General features: G+C 46.3%; 1 protein-coding gene across 1 annotated transcript; it reads right to left on the minus strand.

Moving 5' to 3' along the window:
• Positions 1 to 891: 891 nt before the first annotated feature.
• On the minus strand, positions 892 to 1,287 carry LOC139833747 (uncharacterized). Its single transcript, XM_071824093.1, has one exon. It carries the CDS (start codon positions 1,285 to 1,287, stop codon positions 892 to 894), a length of 396 nt encoding a protein of 131 aa, XP_071680194.1.
• Positions 1,288 to 15,126: the final 13,839 nt, after the last annotated feature.

Raw genomic sequence — 15,126 nt, forward strand, 5'->3', positions numbered from 1 at the left:
CAACCAGCGCGCGAGGGCTGGCGTCATCGCGTGGGGCCGCGATGACGTCCGCGCGGTGGCGTCAGCATGCGGGGGAGTCGAGGCGGTCGCGCAGTTCCGAGGCGCGAGGGAGGCGATCGAGGCGACGCCCTGTCGCGTCGTCTGCGTGCGTGCGCGCATTCCAGAGTGGGGGCGTGGGCTAGGGTTTTGGGGCGAGCTGGGCTGCTCGGTTTTGGGCCAGAGAGGGGGTGAAGAGAGGGGAGAGGACTCCAGGGGTCCAGGAGAGGGGTGGGTGCGGGCCAGATGAGTTGGGCTAGGGTGGTGGTGCAAGGGCACCAAGTTTGAGAGGGAAAAAGAATAAAGGAAGAAGGGGGGGTAGTGTACCCCTAGGGTTTGGCAAAAACCAGAGGTGGAGGGGAGAGGGGAGTACAAAGTGAGGGTGTCACTTGTCCGGCCATAAGAGAGAAAAGAGAGAGAAAAGTTGCAAAGAAAAGAGAGGGGGAAGTGTCCCTCCTTCCTCGGGTTTGCTCTAAAAGAGAGAAAAAGAGAGGGGTATGGTGAGTGAAGAGGAAAAAGTGGCATGCCAAGGCATGTACACTTGTGTGCTCCAATATGAGGTGAAGAAGGAAAAACTTATAAGCTGTCACACTAGTGGTGCAAAGAAAGAAAATTCCCTCATTTAATTTTGGTACAAAAATTTGATACTAAGGGTTTTAGTGTGAGAAGTGAATCATGAACACATACTTCCAACATATTTTAAGCAACACAACATGCTATGCAACACTAGGTAGCAATGTATGAAAAGTTTTTGTTGGCCCATATTTTTTTAAAACTAGAAAATATGCAGGGTTTGAAAAGTGGGTTGTGACAGACCTTCCCCCCTTAAAAGAATCTCGTCCCGAGATTCCGGATCTAAGAGCTGAAGAGATATGGGAACTCGCTCCTAAGATAATCCTCCCGTTCCCAGGTGGCTTCCTCCTCAGAATGGTTACTCCATTGCACCTTGAAGAACTTGATCTTTCTTCTCCGAGAGACCCTTACGGCTTCTTCCAGGATTTGAAGTGGTTTCTCGCGGTATGTTAAATCCTGGTTTAGGTCGATAGAGCGGTGGTCGATGTTCTTGAAGACCTCGGGCTTGTCAGGTACTTGGAGGCATTTCCAGAGTTGGGAGACATGGAAGACATCATGAAACTCAGACAGTTCTGCGGGTAGCTCCAGTTGATATGAGACTTCTCCGCGGCGACCAAGGACCTTGAAAGGACCAATGTACCTTGGTGCCAACTTGCCCTTGACATGGAAACGTTGCATTCCTTTGAGAGGGGTGACACGGAGGTACGCAAAGTCTCCGCTGTTGAATGTCACTTCTCGGCGTTTGGGGTGACGAGGTAGAGGCCATTGTGGTGGTGGCACAAGAGGTGGAAGTCGCCTTATGAGGAAGGTATGCGCGATGTGCACTTGCCATCCTTGGAGTGGTAGGCACCCTATCATGGTGTTTGTCGCCTTCATGTCGAGGCTCTCGTCTTCGTGCATCATCACCATGGCTTGAGTGGCGTCGTTGAAGACTCGTGGAAGATGTTGGTCGATGGCGCTCATGGGGTGGCTTGTGTCGTCGATGATCACATGGTGACATATGTCGATGGGATCCATGAGACGGTGGTGGTCGACGACGATCATGAGAAGGTGTGTGCCGATGACGATCCTCGACATGCCTAGATGATAGCTCATGTGGCTTGGCATGTTGCTTGTGGCGCCTTGTGGAGCTTGGAGAAGAGTGTCGATGACGATCATGTTGTGGACGCTCTTGATGCTCCATATGATGTACTTGAGGTCGACGATCTTGTGCATAAGCACTCTCATGGTGGCGCCTTGTGGAGCTCGGAGAAGTGTGTCGATGACGATCATGATGGGGACGCTCTTGATGATCCATATGATGGTGCCATCGTGGAGGTCCTCTATCTTCATATGTAGCTCCATTGGCTAAGTAGGGGTACATGGAGGCACCGACGTTTCTCATGGTGGGGTGGAGGTGAGGCTCCGCCATGGTGTCGATGTTGTAGGCGTGGCGTTGTTCCACCATGTCGTCGATGTCGAAGGCGTGGAGTTGCTCCACCATGTCGTCGATGTCGTACTCGTGGTGTTGCTCCACCATGTCGTCCATGCTTGGTGAGCCATTGTCGGTGTAGAGCTCGTCGAAGTCGTCCTCAAGGTGGCGCTCCACCATGTCGTCCATGTCAACGATGCTTGGGGAGCCATGGTCATTGTCGAGCTCCTCGATGTCGGAGATGTCGGTGATGCTTGGGGAGCCATGGTCGTTGTTGAGCTCCTTGATGTCGGAGATGTCGGTGATGCTTGGGGAGCCATGGTCGCTGTCGAGCTCCTCGATGTCGGACATGCCGATGATGCTTGCGGAGCCATAGTCGGAGTAGAGCTCCACATGTTCCTCCACATCCACGGTGCTTGAAGAGGTATCCTCCTCGAAGTGCTCTTTGTACTCCTCCGTGTCGTCTTCTTCGCTATCCATGTTAGCACGACAAGATCTATATGGTGGGTGTTAGTGGAAGAACACTACCTCGCAACCTTACCGTGGTATGACAAGATTGGGGTGATCCAACAAACCGAAAGCAAAAACAATTGTATCGGGCACTCACACAAAGACACACGCAAAAGCTAGCAAATATGGTGTTAGGTGAGTATGGTGAAAAGCCAAAAGACGAAATCCGAAATCAAGTGTATTGTCAAGAGTGGGTGAAATCCAAAAATCAAATGGCAAAGCGATTATCACTATAAACACGGAAAAGGTGTGGAACGCACACACGAGATGAACGGGGTTAGTGCGACCAAGGAATGAGCGGAAAAGTGTAAGAACCCAAAAGCAAGGGTGCTCGGTGTCACACTAACACAAGGAGAGGCAAAGCTTTGGTTGCAAATGAAGAGACAACAAGATTCACACGTAGCCTCTCTTCTCTTTTCTCTCTTTTACTTAAAAGCTTTTTCTCTTTTGTATCTGGTGGCACTTGACACTCTTTTTGTATTTGTATGTATGGGGGCACTTGCACTCTTTTGCTCTTTTTGTGATTTTGCGGCTTTTTTTCTCGCACTATGTTAGCGTTAGCTCGCTTTTGCTATTTTTCCACACGAGTTTTGCTTAGAAGCTTGGCTCCACACTACACACACACACCTTACAATCGGGGCCACGTGCAATGTCTCGCAACACTCAATAAGCAATGCTCGATAGGATAGATCGCAAAAGAAGAGGGGTTACAAGGGTAATGCAAGTTATACCTAAGAGGTGTAGGCGGTGATGAACACACAACTTGCGATGATGGCGGTGATGTCAAGAGTACGTTTGCAAGTTCGGGGTGCCGAGGATGTCGTCGCTTGCTTCGTAGCTGCGGGTTAGTTGTACAAACAAGGCACTCAAACCGGAACAAGCAAACACAAGTTACCGTATAAGATGGGTCAAAGTAGCTTAGCGGTGGTGGCGGTGGTATGCCGGTGGTGGGTGGTGTCGATGCTCTTGCGGTTGCGGCGGTGGTTATGGGGCCGCGGTGGTGTTTACCGGTGGTTTGTGGGGGTGATGGAGCTTGCCGGCGGAGGAGAGGGGTGGTGGTGGTCGGCGGTGGTAGTGGAGATGGTGGCGCCAGGCCTGGGGCCCGGTTGACCGGCTCCTGGGCCGGCTTGGCCGGTCTCCCGCCCGATTGACCGGGTTCTGGGCCGGTTTGCGTTTCTCTCTCCTGTTCTTGAGCAAAAACCAAGCAAATCGACCCAAATCGAAGGGAAACGATGGAATTGGGGGCTAAAAGTTGGGGAAATAGTAGATCAAGCACAATAACATCGAATCCATGGACCAAAACCACTCAAAACGCAACCCAATCGCAGATCCGTCAAAAGGCAATATAGGGCTATTTTTTTGGGGAATTTTTTGGGAAATTTTTCAGAGATGAAATTGGGTGGGTGGGGGGTCAAATCCACGGAAACCAAAGGCTGCTGATACCATATGATGAGGTCTAAGACCCTGTTTGTGGCCCGATCTCGCGATTGACCCGAAATCCAAAGGGGGAAGAGAGGGAGAGCGCGACGAACACGACGAACACGAAGAACACGAGGAACTCACGCACACCAACCCGATACAATCGATACTTACCCCCGTGGCTCGATGGACCACGCCAATAGAATCAACCCGGAAGAGACGCGCGGTAGAATTCCGAGGTGAGAGATCGGTGAGGGAGATGAATCAAGGAGTGGGAGAGAGAGTGGGTAGCACTAGAATCTCACACACCAAATCCATACATCCAACAAGGGTAGCCTTGATACAAAGGGGATCTAACCCTAGGGAGACAAAGCTCAAATCCATGTTTAAGCCTAAATCTTGTCTAAAGAGTAAAGGGGGCGGTACTTCCGGCCAACTACCGCCCCTACTTCCGGAAATAGCAATTTCGCTGCAGTAAGCCCCTGGACAGATTACGTGTGTTTCCGGAACTTAACCGGAACTTGACCGGAAGTTCCGGCCTGACGCGCAGTTTTGACCCAAAATTCGTCCAGTTTTGACCCATCTTTTTGCCCCAAATTTTGACAACTTTCCGGCGCCCGTTTGACTCCAAACTTTAACAACATCCCCCATATACTCCACATAGTTCACGTCTAATTTTTGACGATTTTTGGAGCCCAACTTTTGACCGCTCGTTTTGACCCAACTTTTCGGGCATTGACTTAATTTGCTCGGTTTCCGATTTGGAGTGCATTGGTTGTCTATTTCACTTCCGCGCCTACACCAACACCGCGACGACACCTTTGGCACCCCGGATTCCGGCGCAACTTCGACACCATCATCGACACCACCTCGATCATCGCAAGTTCGTTTGCTCGACACCGCCTAACATCAATAGGTATAACTTGCCCCAACCCTTGTAGCCCCGTTTCTTTCTTTGTGCACCTATCCCATTGAGAGTGGCTTTCCGAGTGTTGCGAAGCATTGCACAAGTGTCACGACCATGAGAGGGTGTGTGAGTGCGTTGTGTTGAGCAAAGCTCCGAAGCAAGCTCGGTGAGAAAGATACACAAAAGAAGAAAAAGTGTGACATAGAGAAAGATAAAGCTTCTAAGCATAGAAAAGAAAAAAAAATGAAAAAAAGAGAAAAAGGAAAAAGAAATACAAAAAGAGTGTGTGTCCACCGATACAAAGCAGTGCAAAGGTTGTTAGCACTACGAGAGAAAAGAGAAGAGTGGCATTTGTGCAAATCTAGTTGCTTCTCTCATATGCAACCAAGCTACGGTCTCTCTTGTGTTGGCGCGACACCGAGCTAATAGTCTTCGTTAGGACCATCTTTGTTACTTGCTTACTTCCTTGGTCGCGCTAACCCCATTGTTCTTCCTTGTGTGTGTTTCCGTGTTTCCTTGATATAGATCACCGCTTTTGACATTTGACTTTGGACCTTACCCACATTTGACAATAGACATTTTCTTTGGTTCTTTTCGTTTGCTATCCACTTCCCCACCTACCACCATATAGAGTTCTTAGCCTTTTGCGTGTGCTTTGAGTGTGTGTGTGAGTACATATCGGTTATTCTCTAACTTGAACCATTTTCTCGATTTTGGTTTGCGAGTTTTGACCTTTTGGTAGTTTTCCTTCCACCACATACATACACACCCTTCCTCGCGAGAGCCATCCAATATGACCCCACAAGAAAAGGCCGAGATGAGAGCCTACTTTGCCGAGCTAGAAGCTCTTGAAGCCAATATGACCACCCAAGATAAAGCCGAGTGCAAATCCTACTTCAAACACCTTGAGAGCAAGAGTGACACACCACATGAGTTGAGTGAGGACGCTTTGATTTCTAACAAATTAACCTCTACTCCTCTTGTGTTGTCTTCTTCTTTGCTAGATTGCTCGGACATCGGCGACGCCATTGCCATGGAGATGAGGGACTCCACTATATGTGAGATGAGCGACTCCACTATATGTTAGATGAGCGACTCCACTATATGTGAGATGAGTGAACCCACTATACATGAGCTTGAGTGCCTCCACATCGAGGATATGAGTGATACACCGAGTGAGATGAGAGTGGTAGTTGATAGGTCATGCGAGGCCATTTCGAATTCTAACAACTTACCCTCTACCTCTAGTGTGTTTCCTTGTGTCTCATTAGGTCCCATGGATGACGAGTTCCCGATCATGGAGAAAATGTACATGGTGCATGAAGATGATGCTATCACACCATGCTTGAGTGAAGATGAACATGGAGGCCACATGGAGCCTACCTCTTCCACAACACCCACTTCAAATGAGTCGAACTACAAAGGTACCTATATGGGTGTTGATGATGCCATGATCCCACTAGTGGACATGATGATTTGTGAGTTCATGCATGATGATGATGATACAATTGCTATTTCATATGCTTCGTTCATTCCTCCATGTGATGCTTTGCTTGATAACATTGTTGATCATGTGGAATTACTTGCTTGTGAAAATATGATCATGCCATGCGATGAATGTTTCAATATATCTCCCATTGCATGCAACTTGTCGAACAATTTCTCTTTCCCATGTGTTGCTTGCAATGATGAAAATGATGATGCAAATGCTTGTGTTGTGACAACCTTGATGAACAATTACTCTTTCCCTAGGTTTGTCAACAATCATGATAAAATGTTGAACATGTTTTGTGCTAGATGCTTGCAATACTCTCCCATTAATGCAACCAAAATGTTCAACAATTGCTCTTTCCAATGCTTGGTTTGCAATGATGTTAATATGCTTGTACATGAGATTGCCCCCATAGCTCTCTCAACTTTTGGAGACTTTGCATATATCCATGTTGAGCATGTTCCCATGTTTACTCCGCATATTCACCATATCTATTATGATGCTTTGCTTAACGCTAATGGTGATGTGCAAAAGAAATGGACCATCATGATGGATGATGTGTTCATATACCATGCACACACGTTCTTTGCTTTGCCTATTGTGTGTGTAGGTACAAGAATGCCAATGTCAACCTCGATTGAGCACGAGTTGACAAAGAGAGCTCTAGAGAGCATAATACAAGTGAGTTCAAGATCGAACCCGGCTCTAATACCTTTCCCATGCTTTGCATTGAACATGTCGAACAATTTCTCTTTCTCTTAGTTCTTTTGCAAGCATGATGATGTGATTCTTACCGTGGGTGTTGCCTCAAACAAGTTGAGCAATTTCTCTTTCCTTTGGTTTGTTGGCACGCACGGTTGTGAAAATTTCTACTTGGTGAACTTTTTGGATGATATGTTGTGTGTTGCACCAAATATGAGGACCAATTTCTCTTTCCAATGGTTTGTGTGCACACATGTTGATGATATTTTGGACACTCTTCCGTATGTGTTTTTGCAAAATTCTCCACTTGTTGCTTCAAGGATGTTGAACAATTTCTCTTTCCGATGCCTTGAGAGAAACAAGGAAAATGAGTTTCTACATGAGATGGACACCACGGTCGTCTCACAATTGGGAGTTTTTGTGTTTCCACATTTGGAAGATGTTCATACGGAGTTCTTACACATTGACCTTGCACATGCATTATTCTTGATAAATTTGTGTTGTGCTAACGGTGTTGTGAACATGAATGGACATGTCATTGATGATATGCTCCCCTATCTCGCACACATATACTTTGCTTGGTCTTTGTTGTGTGAAGGTACACGTGACATATGGATGAGCGTCAACGAATGGGTTCAATCCCATACGTCTACTACACAAGATCTCTCAATGAGAGCACACCGACATCTTGCTAAGGTTGTGTTATCACCAGAATTTAACCGGATCAGAGGTGGGCCGTGATTAAGATGGGCTTGAAGAATATCCACGGAAAATATGCATAAATCGGCCTTGTATAAGAGTTTGGGCTAAATTGCCCGTGTATCTGTAAATATAGTAGGATACGTGTCAGTTAGGATTAAAGGAGTTTAGCTTGTGCACGGTTGGGATTATTCCCACGTTAGAGAGTCTACGGACTATAAATATGTATCTAGGGTTATTGAGAAGGAGGACGATCATGTTCACAACAAACCAATCTAGGCGCATCGCCACCCCTTGTTTCGAGGGTTTCTTCCGGGTAAGCATCATGCCGCCTAGATCGCATCTCGCGATCTAGGCAGTATCAAGTTTATTCGTTGTTCATGCGTTGTTCGTGCTGAAGCCTTGTTGATGGCGAGCCACGTAGTTATCGTAGATGTGTTAGGGTTAGCATTGTTTTACCTTTATAAATGCTTTTATCCATGCTATCCATAGACATCTAGCCACCCTTGTACCGATCTGAGGTGCAAGGGTGGCACCTTGCTTAGTCATTATTTAGTAGAACCGATCCGTTACGATTGCTCCTTGTTCTTCAAGGATTAGTTTAATATCTACATAGTTAGGCCTTGCAAACGGGTTGAAGGACCCAGTAGCACGTAGGGTGTAGTTTGCTAGCCCTAGAGAATATGTTCCGGGAATCAACTCCATGTTGGTTTTTAGGCCTTGTCTAGGGTTAGTTTATTGTCATCTTGCGTGGCTGCCAGGCTCAATTACGTGTAGGACGTTCCGATTATGTGGTGAAAACCCTAAATCGTCGTAGGTCGTTTTAACTTAGTATTGATCAAGCAGGACCACCATGTTATCGTAGATCTCATACGAATCATGGGAGGATCGTGATGCAGCCCGACCTTCGGTCTTCACCGCATTATGTGCTTCATCGCCAAGATGGCACGCTAAGGTGAATCTTCTCCTTTACGCGTGCCTCAAATCGCCTATTTGGGACGATATACTACTTCATACTCCGACATATCTTGATGATAGGAACTCGACGACAAGTACGGAGAGAAGAGAGGATGCCATTGTCAACACCCGGATTTTTAAGTCCGGATGCCTATTATGTCATACATCGCAATCCCAGGAAATTGTTGTTGCGAGGCATAATAGTTAAGTATCACAGTCATCATTCATTACAAACCATAATGTCTTACAAATTGGAATCACATGATCCATATTACACAAATAGTTGATCTAATGATCAACGAACAAACACAAGTTCATAGCGGAAGCGTAAGATACAAGGACTCTCTAGTCCACAGGCCAACGCTTGACGTTAGAAGCTCCTAGTTGTGGTAGACGTCCTGCTGATCGTCATCCTCGTACTGCTGCTCGGCTTCATATTCTGGCCATTTGAATAGCCAGGGACAAAGCCGTGAGTACTTTAAGTACTCGCAATCTAATACTAAAGTAAGTACTGACATTACTAGTGAGAGTGTTCTAAGCTCTAAGTTTATTTGCATAAAGCCAATTTTAGTTGATAAACCTTTTCATAAACAACTCCTCATGTGCTAACTAACTCAAGTGGGAACATTAGTGTCATTCCCACAACTCTGTTGTGATGTAAATTCAAGTCATCGTTCAAGTTCAAGTTCAAAAACACCAGTCACATAGATGTAAATTCTGATGACGGAAACAGTATGGCCTTTCCAACTGTCCATATCCGCGGACGCGGCTATTCGAATAGTTCTACACTCTGCAGAGGTTGCACACTTGTGCCAACACATTTGATTACATCTGTCAGGGATAAAACCCCGAATAATCGTAACTCAGTACGCGGATCATCAACCGTTAACCTTTCACTTACACACCCTAGTATAGGCACCTCTCCCCATGAGCTTGGCCTCCCGGTGAAAACCAACTGTTAACCCGGGAACTGCACAGGGCTTGGCTGTACAATTCACCTCAATTCACATCATTTCTCAACAACGGAGGCAGCCTCAAGCGTAACCCCTATGACGTGTGTTCAGAGGGAATCCATACTAAGACACATAAATTTCCAGCTAAGCCTTACCCATAATCAGGTATTGTGGGGGTACTCAATAATTGGAAAGGTATCGCATCCAACTCAATCATCAGTTTTAGTCATTTCACCAAGTCAAAAATTCCTGTCATATTCACCTTCAAAATCCTTCAATGGAAATGACTCATCATTCCAAGGTTTTCAACTTCATCATTTCATGAACACATGTTCCCATCTAGAGTAGTCATTTTTTATTTAGCACTAGCATCTAGGTATGAGGGGTGCTAAGTACTTTGCTTTGCTTCTAGGCTAACCTTGATACTCTTGTACTAATCCAATTCAATTCAAGTGAATCATAAATCAAAAGTACTTTGATAAAACAAAAGTAAATAAAGCTGGTAAAGTAAAACTGGGAAATAGGATCATAAGCATAAAGTAAAATGGGTAATGCCTTGCTCATGGTGAGCTTTGCACTTTGCAAGAGTATTATCTTGCCTTGGTTGGGGAATTGGTCAAAGTGGTCTTCTTCTCCTTGGAAGTAGACCTCCTCCTCCTCCTGGTACTCCTCGGTACTAGCGTCTAAAATACGAATACGGAGTACACAATCATCACACCAAACTAATTTACTAAACTAGGCACACTCATGAGCTACACACTTTAAACTAGCATCATACACTAATATTGAGTTGGTGGGTTTGTTCTTCTTATCATTTAAGAAAAATAATTTCCTCTCATACTAATCTTAAATGTTACTTTGAATTATTCAGAGAAATAATTTCCTCTCATTATCTTATTAAGATTTAAATTCTCTTATGCATAATATGTGACCTAGGTTGACCCAAGTCAACCTCTTCACATTTATCATTTTGAGAAAATGATTTAAATGAGGTGAGCACCTCATACAATTTAATTCTAGCATAGCAAAGATTTAATATCACCAACAATTCCTATAAGACCTAAATGACCAGAGTCTCTACTTCATTTGGAATTGGTGGTGACAAGATTTAAATGAGAGAAACTCTCTCATAAGATTTCTTAATAGTTTTGGACAATATCTTTGACTAGAAATAGCCATAAAGTCATTTAAATCAACTAAGCCATGATCATTCAAAGTAAGCACGGCATATTTTTGTAGAAACAATTAGTATAAGTGAAATGTGAATTATTGGAGGTGGAATTAACTGAAAAGCCTTTATGGTTGATTTTTAAGAATTATTATAAGGCAAAAAAGTCCCTGCCTTGTTTATTTTGTCACTTTATTTCTACAATAGATCTAGGGTTCTAACCAGTGGCATTGTGTAGATAATTTCCTAAGGTTTCCAAAAATATCAAGTTTGTAAAATTTGGCCGAGTAGATTTGTCCCTATTGAATTTTAAACTTGGCATCAGATTGCATAATTCATCTATTCTGGAAAATTTGAATTCAAACTAGTGGGCTCGCGCGGGAAACTAGCTGGGCTGCAGAGAGAAAAAGAATTTGGGCCGGCCCACTTCGCGTCCAGCGCGAGCAGGCCGTCTGACTGCAGGTCCCACGCGTCAGTGGGTCATAACGACCGAAGCGGTACGCGCGTGTCTGCGCCGTAGGATTAGGCGAGGATCGGACGGACAACGAGCGTCATCGTCTCCGGCGAGAGATGGCTACTGGCGCGGCGATGGTGGGTGGTCGGAGGCTCACCGGCGGCGCGGCGATGGTCGGAGAGGGGTTGCGGAGAGGTTGTCGAGGACGGTGAAGCAGATGGAAGCAGTTGCAACGCCTGAGGTGCACTGCAACGGTGGCGGCCTTCTCAGCACCTCCACGGGCAGCGAGCTCCAAATTCCGGCGATGCAGTGGTGAATGTGGAGAAGGAAGAAGCTAGGGAGGATCAGTGGTGAGTGGGAAGACTGATGGTGTGGCGAATTTGAAGAAGGGAGAGCTCCTTTTATAGCGGCGAGAGGTGGCTGTGGGGCGGAGCTTGGGTCGCCGGCGTCGTCGTCGGTCCAGGGCTGCGAAGGGGCAAGGAGTGGGCGCGTACGATTGCTGGCGTCCTGGCGAAGCTGACGCGCGTGATGGCGGTGAAGACGAGGGTCTACAGCGGCGGTGAGCTTGACGGGAGCGCGCAGGTCATGGCGGTCGGGCGTGGATGCGCTCGTCACCTGTGGCGTTCCCGCGGGCAGGTGACTGTGTCCAGGAACGTCAGGGTGGTGTCGCGCGTCGACTGGCGCTGAGAGCGAAGGCGGAGGTGACGCGAGGCGGTGGGCGTCGTCACGCTCTGGCGCATCCAGGGCTGGCGCCATGCGCGCTCTGGCGCGTGCATGGGCATGCCTGGGCGTGTCTGGGCTCGATGGTTTCTAGCCGTTGCGGTAAAAAAAATTGACGAGGCAGGGTCTGGTCGTGATCAGGTGAGTGAGAGGAAGGTGATGGACATGGTGGTTCGGGCCAGAGACGGCCAGAGGTGAGAGTGGCATGGTGGTGGCATGCCATGCCACGACATGGCATGGTCTTGATGATTTGATCACACAAGGCTTAGTGCAAGTGGTGCTACTGGTGCTGAGGGGTGAGAGGGGGTGCCAGGGCATCTGAGGAGGGCCAGAGCTTGGACTTGGTCCTCTCCAAAACCAGTATGGGCTCAATTTGATTCCATGCCTGCAAGGTGTTTGAGCAAATGGCCGCAAGAAAATAATTTTTGAATTTTAAAAATCTTTTTGGTGGGTTGTAAACATATTTCAAAAGGAGTAGAATGGTGGTGGTTTGGTTCAATTTGGAGTTGGTTTGCAAAATCCCAAAATGCATATGATCTTGCATATGCAACTTTGTTCCAACTTTGCTTGCTTGTCATTTGAATTTGATAAGGAATTTGGGGTGGTGGTTTTGGGCAAAGTTGAAGTGCTTGATGTTGTCTTGGATGAGGTGCAAAGGGTTGACAAAGTGTAGAAGTGAAAAGTTAAAATCCAGGGGCTCAAAGTGGGTATCATGCTGAAATTGTCACATATGACCATAATCACATGTGAGCTCAATTTTGATTCAAATTTGATTTGAATTGAGTTTGATTGATTTCAAAGGTGTTAATAAGTGTTTAGTATCCATTTACAACTAATGGTGCAAACCAAAATGGCCTAGATCAAAGATTTGTAAAAATGGCATAGGCCATATGTGGGTGTGAAGTTGATTTTTAGAATTTCTTTTCTATTTTATTTTTATTTGACTTTGGGTGATCAAGTGATCATTGCTAGGGTTTTAGAATGAGAGTAACACATAAACAAGCATCATGGCAAAAGCACACTCAAATAAATTAATAAGGTGAGCTAAATGCATAGTCCTATATGATGAGAAAAAGTTTTTGTTGGCTCTGATTTTTGGATTTTTGAACTCTCTCTCTTGTTCCTTTTATTGAAACTTGGGATGTTACAAACCCTTCCCCCTTACAAAAGATCTCGTCCCGAGATCTAGAGAAAACTAGGTACTAAAGAGATCTGGGTATTCCTTCTTCATATCTTCCTCACGTTCCCAAGTGGCTTCTTCTTCGGTGTGATTACTCCATTGTATCTTCAGGAACTTGATACTTCTGGTGTGGGTGGTCCTGAATGCTTCTTCAAGGATGCGAATCGGCACTTCGCGGTAGGTTAGATCCTTGTTGATATCAATGGCTCTGTGGTCGATGTTCTTGAATACTTCGGTCTTCTCCGGCACTTCTAGGCACTTCCGAAGCAGTGAGATGTGAAACACATTGTGTACGACGGACATCTCTTCCGGCAGTTCCAGCTGATATGAGACTTCTCCTCGGCGACTCAGAATTTTGAATGGTCTGACATATCTGGGGGCGAGCTTTCCTTTGAGTTGGAATCTCTGCATTCCTTTGAGGGGTGAGACTTTGAGATACACAAAATCTCCGATCTCGAATGTCATCTCTCGGCGTCTCTTGTCGGCGTAGCTCTTCTGTCTTGACTGGGCGGTCTTGAGGTACTCGCGGATCTTGTGCACCTTCTCTTCGGCTTCGCGGAGAATATCGGGGCCGAAGACTTGACTATCTCCGACTTCTGACCAGTTCAGAGGGGTACGGCATTTCCTTCCGTACAGGGCTTCAAAGGGGGCCATCTGTAAGCTGGCTTGGTAGCTGTTGTTGTAGGAGAATTCTGCATATGGTAGGCAGTCTTCCCATTTGGATCCGTACTCTAGCACACAGGCTCTCAACATATCTTCTAGTATCTGGTTGACTCTCTCGGTCTGTCCGTCAGTCTGTGGGTGGTAAGCTGTGCTGAAATTCAGACGGGTTCCTAGTCCTTCATGCACTTTCTGCCAGAATCTTGAGGTGAATTGTGATCCTCTATCTGACACAATTGACTTCGGGGTTCCGTGCAGGCTGACTATTCTGGAGATGTATAACTCAGCTAGCTTTGGGCCTTGGTATGTGGTCTTGACAGGGATGAAATGTGCAACCTTGGTCAACCTATCGATGACTACCCAAATGGAGTCATTTCCTCGGCTAGATTTGGGCAATCCTGTGATAAAGTCCATACCGACAGAATCCCATTTCCACTCCGGAATCTGTAATGGTTGCAACAGTCCTGCGGGGCGTTGATGTTCTGCCTTGACTCGTTGACAGATATCACACTTGGCGATGTAGCTTCCTATCTCTCGCTTCATTCCGTGCCACCAGAATTGTTCCTTTAGGTCTTGGTACATCTTGGTTCCTCCAGGATGAATGGAATACAGTGTATCATGAGCTTCCTTCAAAATGACTTGCTTCAACTCCGAATCTGACGGTACACACAGGCGTTCGTTGTTCCAAAGAACTCCTTCTTCATCTACGGTGAATCCTGGTGCCTTTCCGGCGGCTATCTGGTTCTTGATTCCGTCAATGCTGGCATTTCCCTTCTGGGCTTCCTTTATCTGGCTCATCAAAGTGGGTTGGAGCTCAATGCTGGCGAGGAATCCTTCGCTCACTAGCTCTAGTCTGAATTGTTCAAACTCTTGGTACAGGCTTGGTTGCTCTATTGCGATCATGGAGTTCAACTGACACGGCAGTCTGCTCAAAGCATCCGCTACCACATTGGCCTTGCCGGGGTGGTAGTGAATCTCCATGTCATAATCTTTGATTAATTCAATCCATCTGCGCTGCCTCATGTTCAGCTCCTTCTGGGTGAAAATGTACTTCAGGCTCTTGTGATCTGAAAATATCTCGCATCGATTACCCATGAGGTAATGACGCCAAACCTTCAGGGCTAACACTACGGCTGCTAACTCCAAGTCATGAGTTGGATAGTTCTGTTCATGCTGCTTCAGTTGCCTTGATAGGTAAGATATCACTTTGCCTCCTTGCATCAACACACATCCAAGACCAGTCTTGGATGCATCACAATAGACATCAAATGGCTTGGTGACATCG

The sequence above is a fragment of the Lolium perenne genome, chromosome 7 (genome assembly GCF_019359855.2).
Source record: "Lolium perenne isolate Kyuss_39 chromosome 7, Kyuss_2.0, whole genome shotgun sequence".
Lineage (NCBI taxonomy): Eukaryota > Viridiplantae > Streptophyta > Magnoliopsida > Poales > Poaceae > Lolium > Lolium perenne.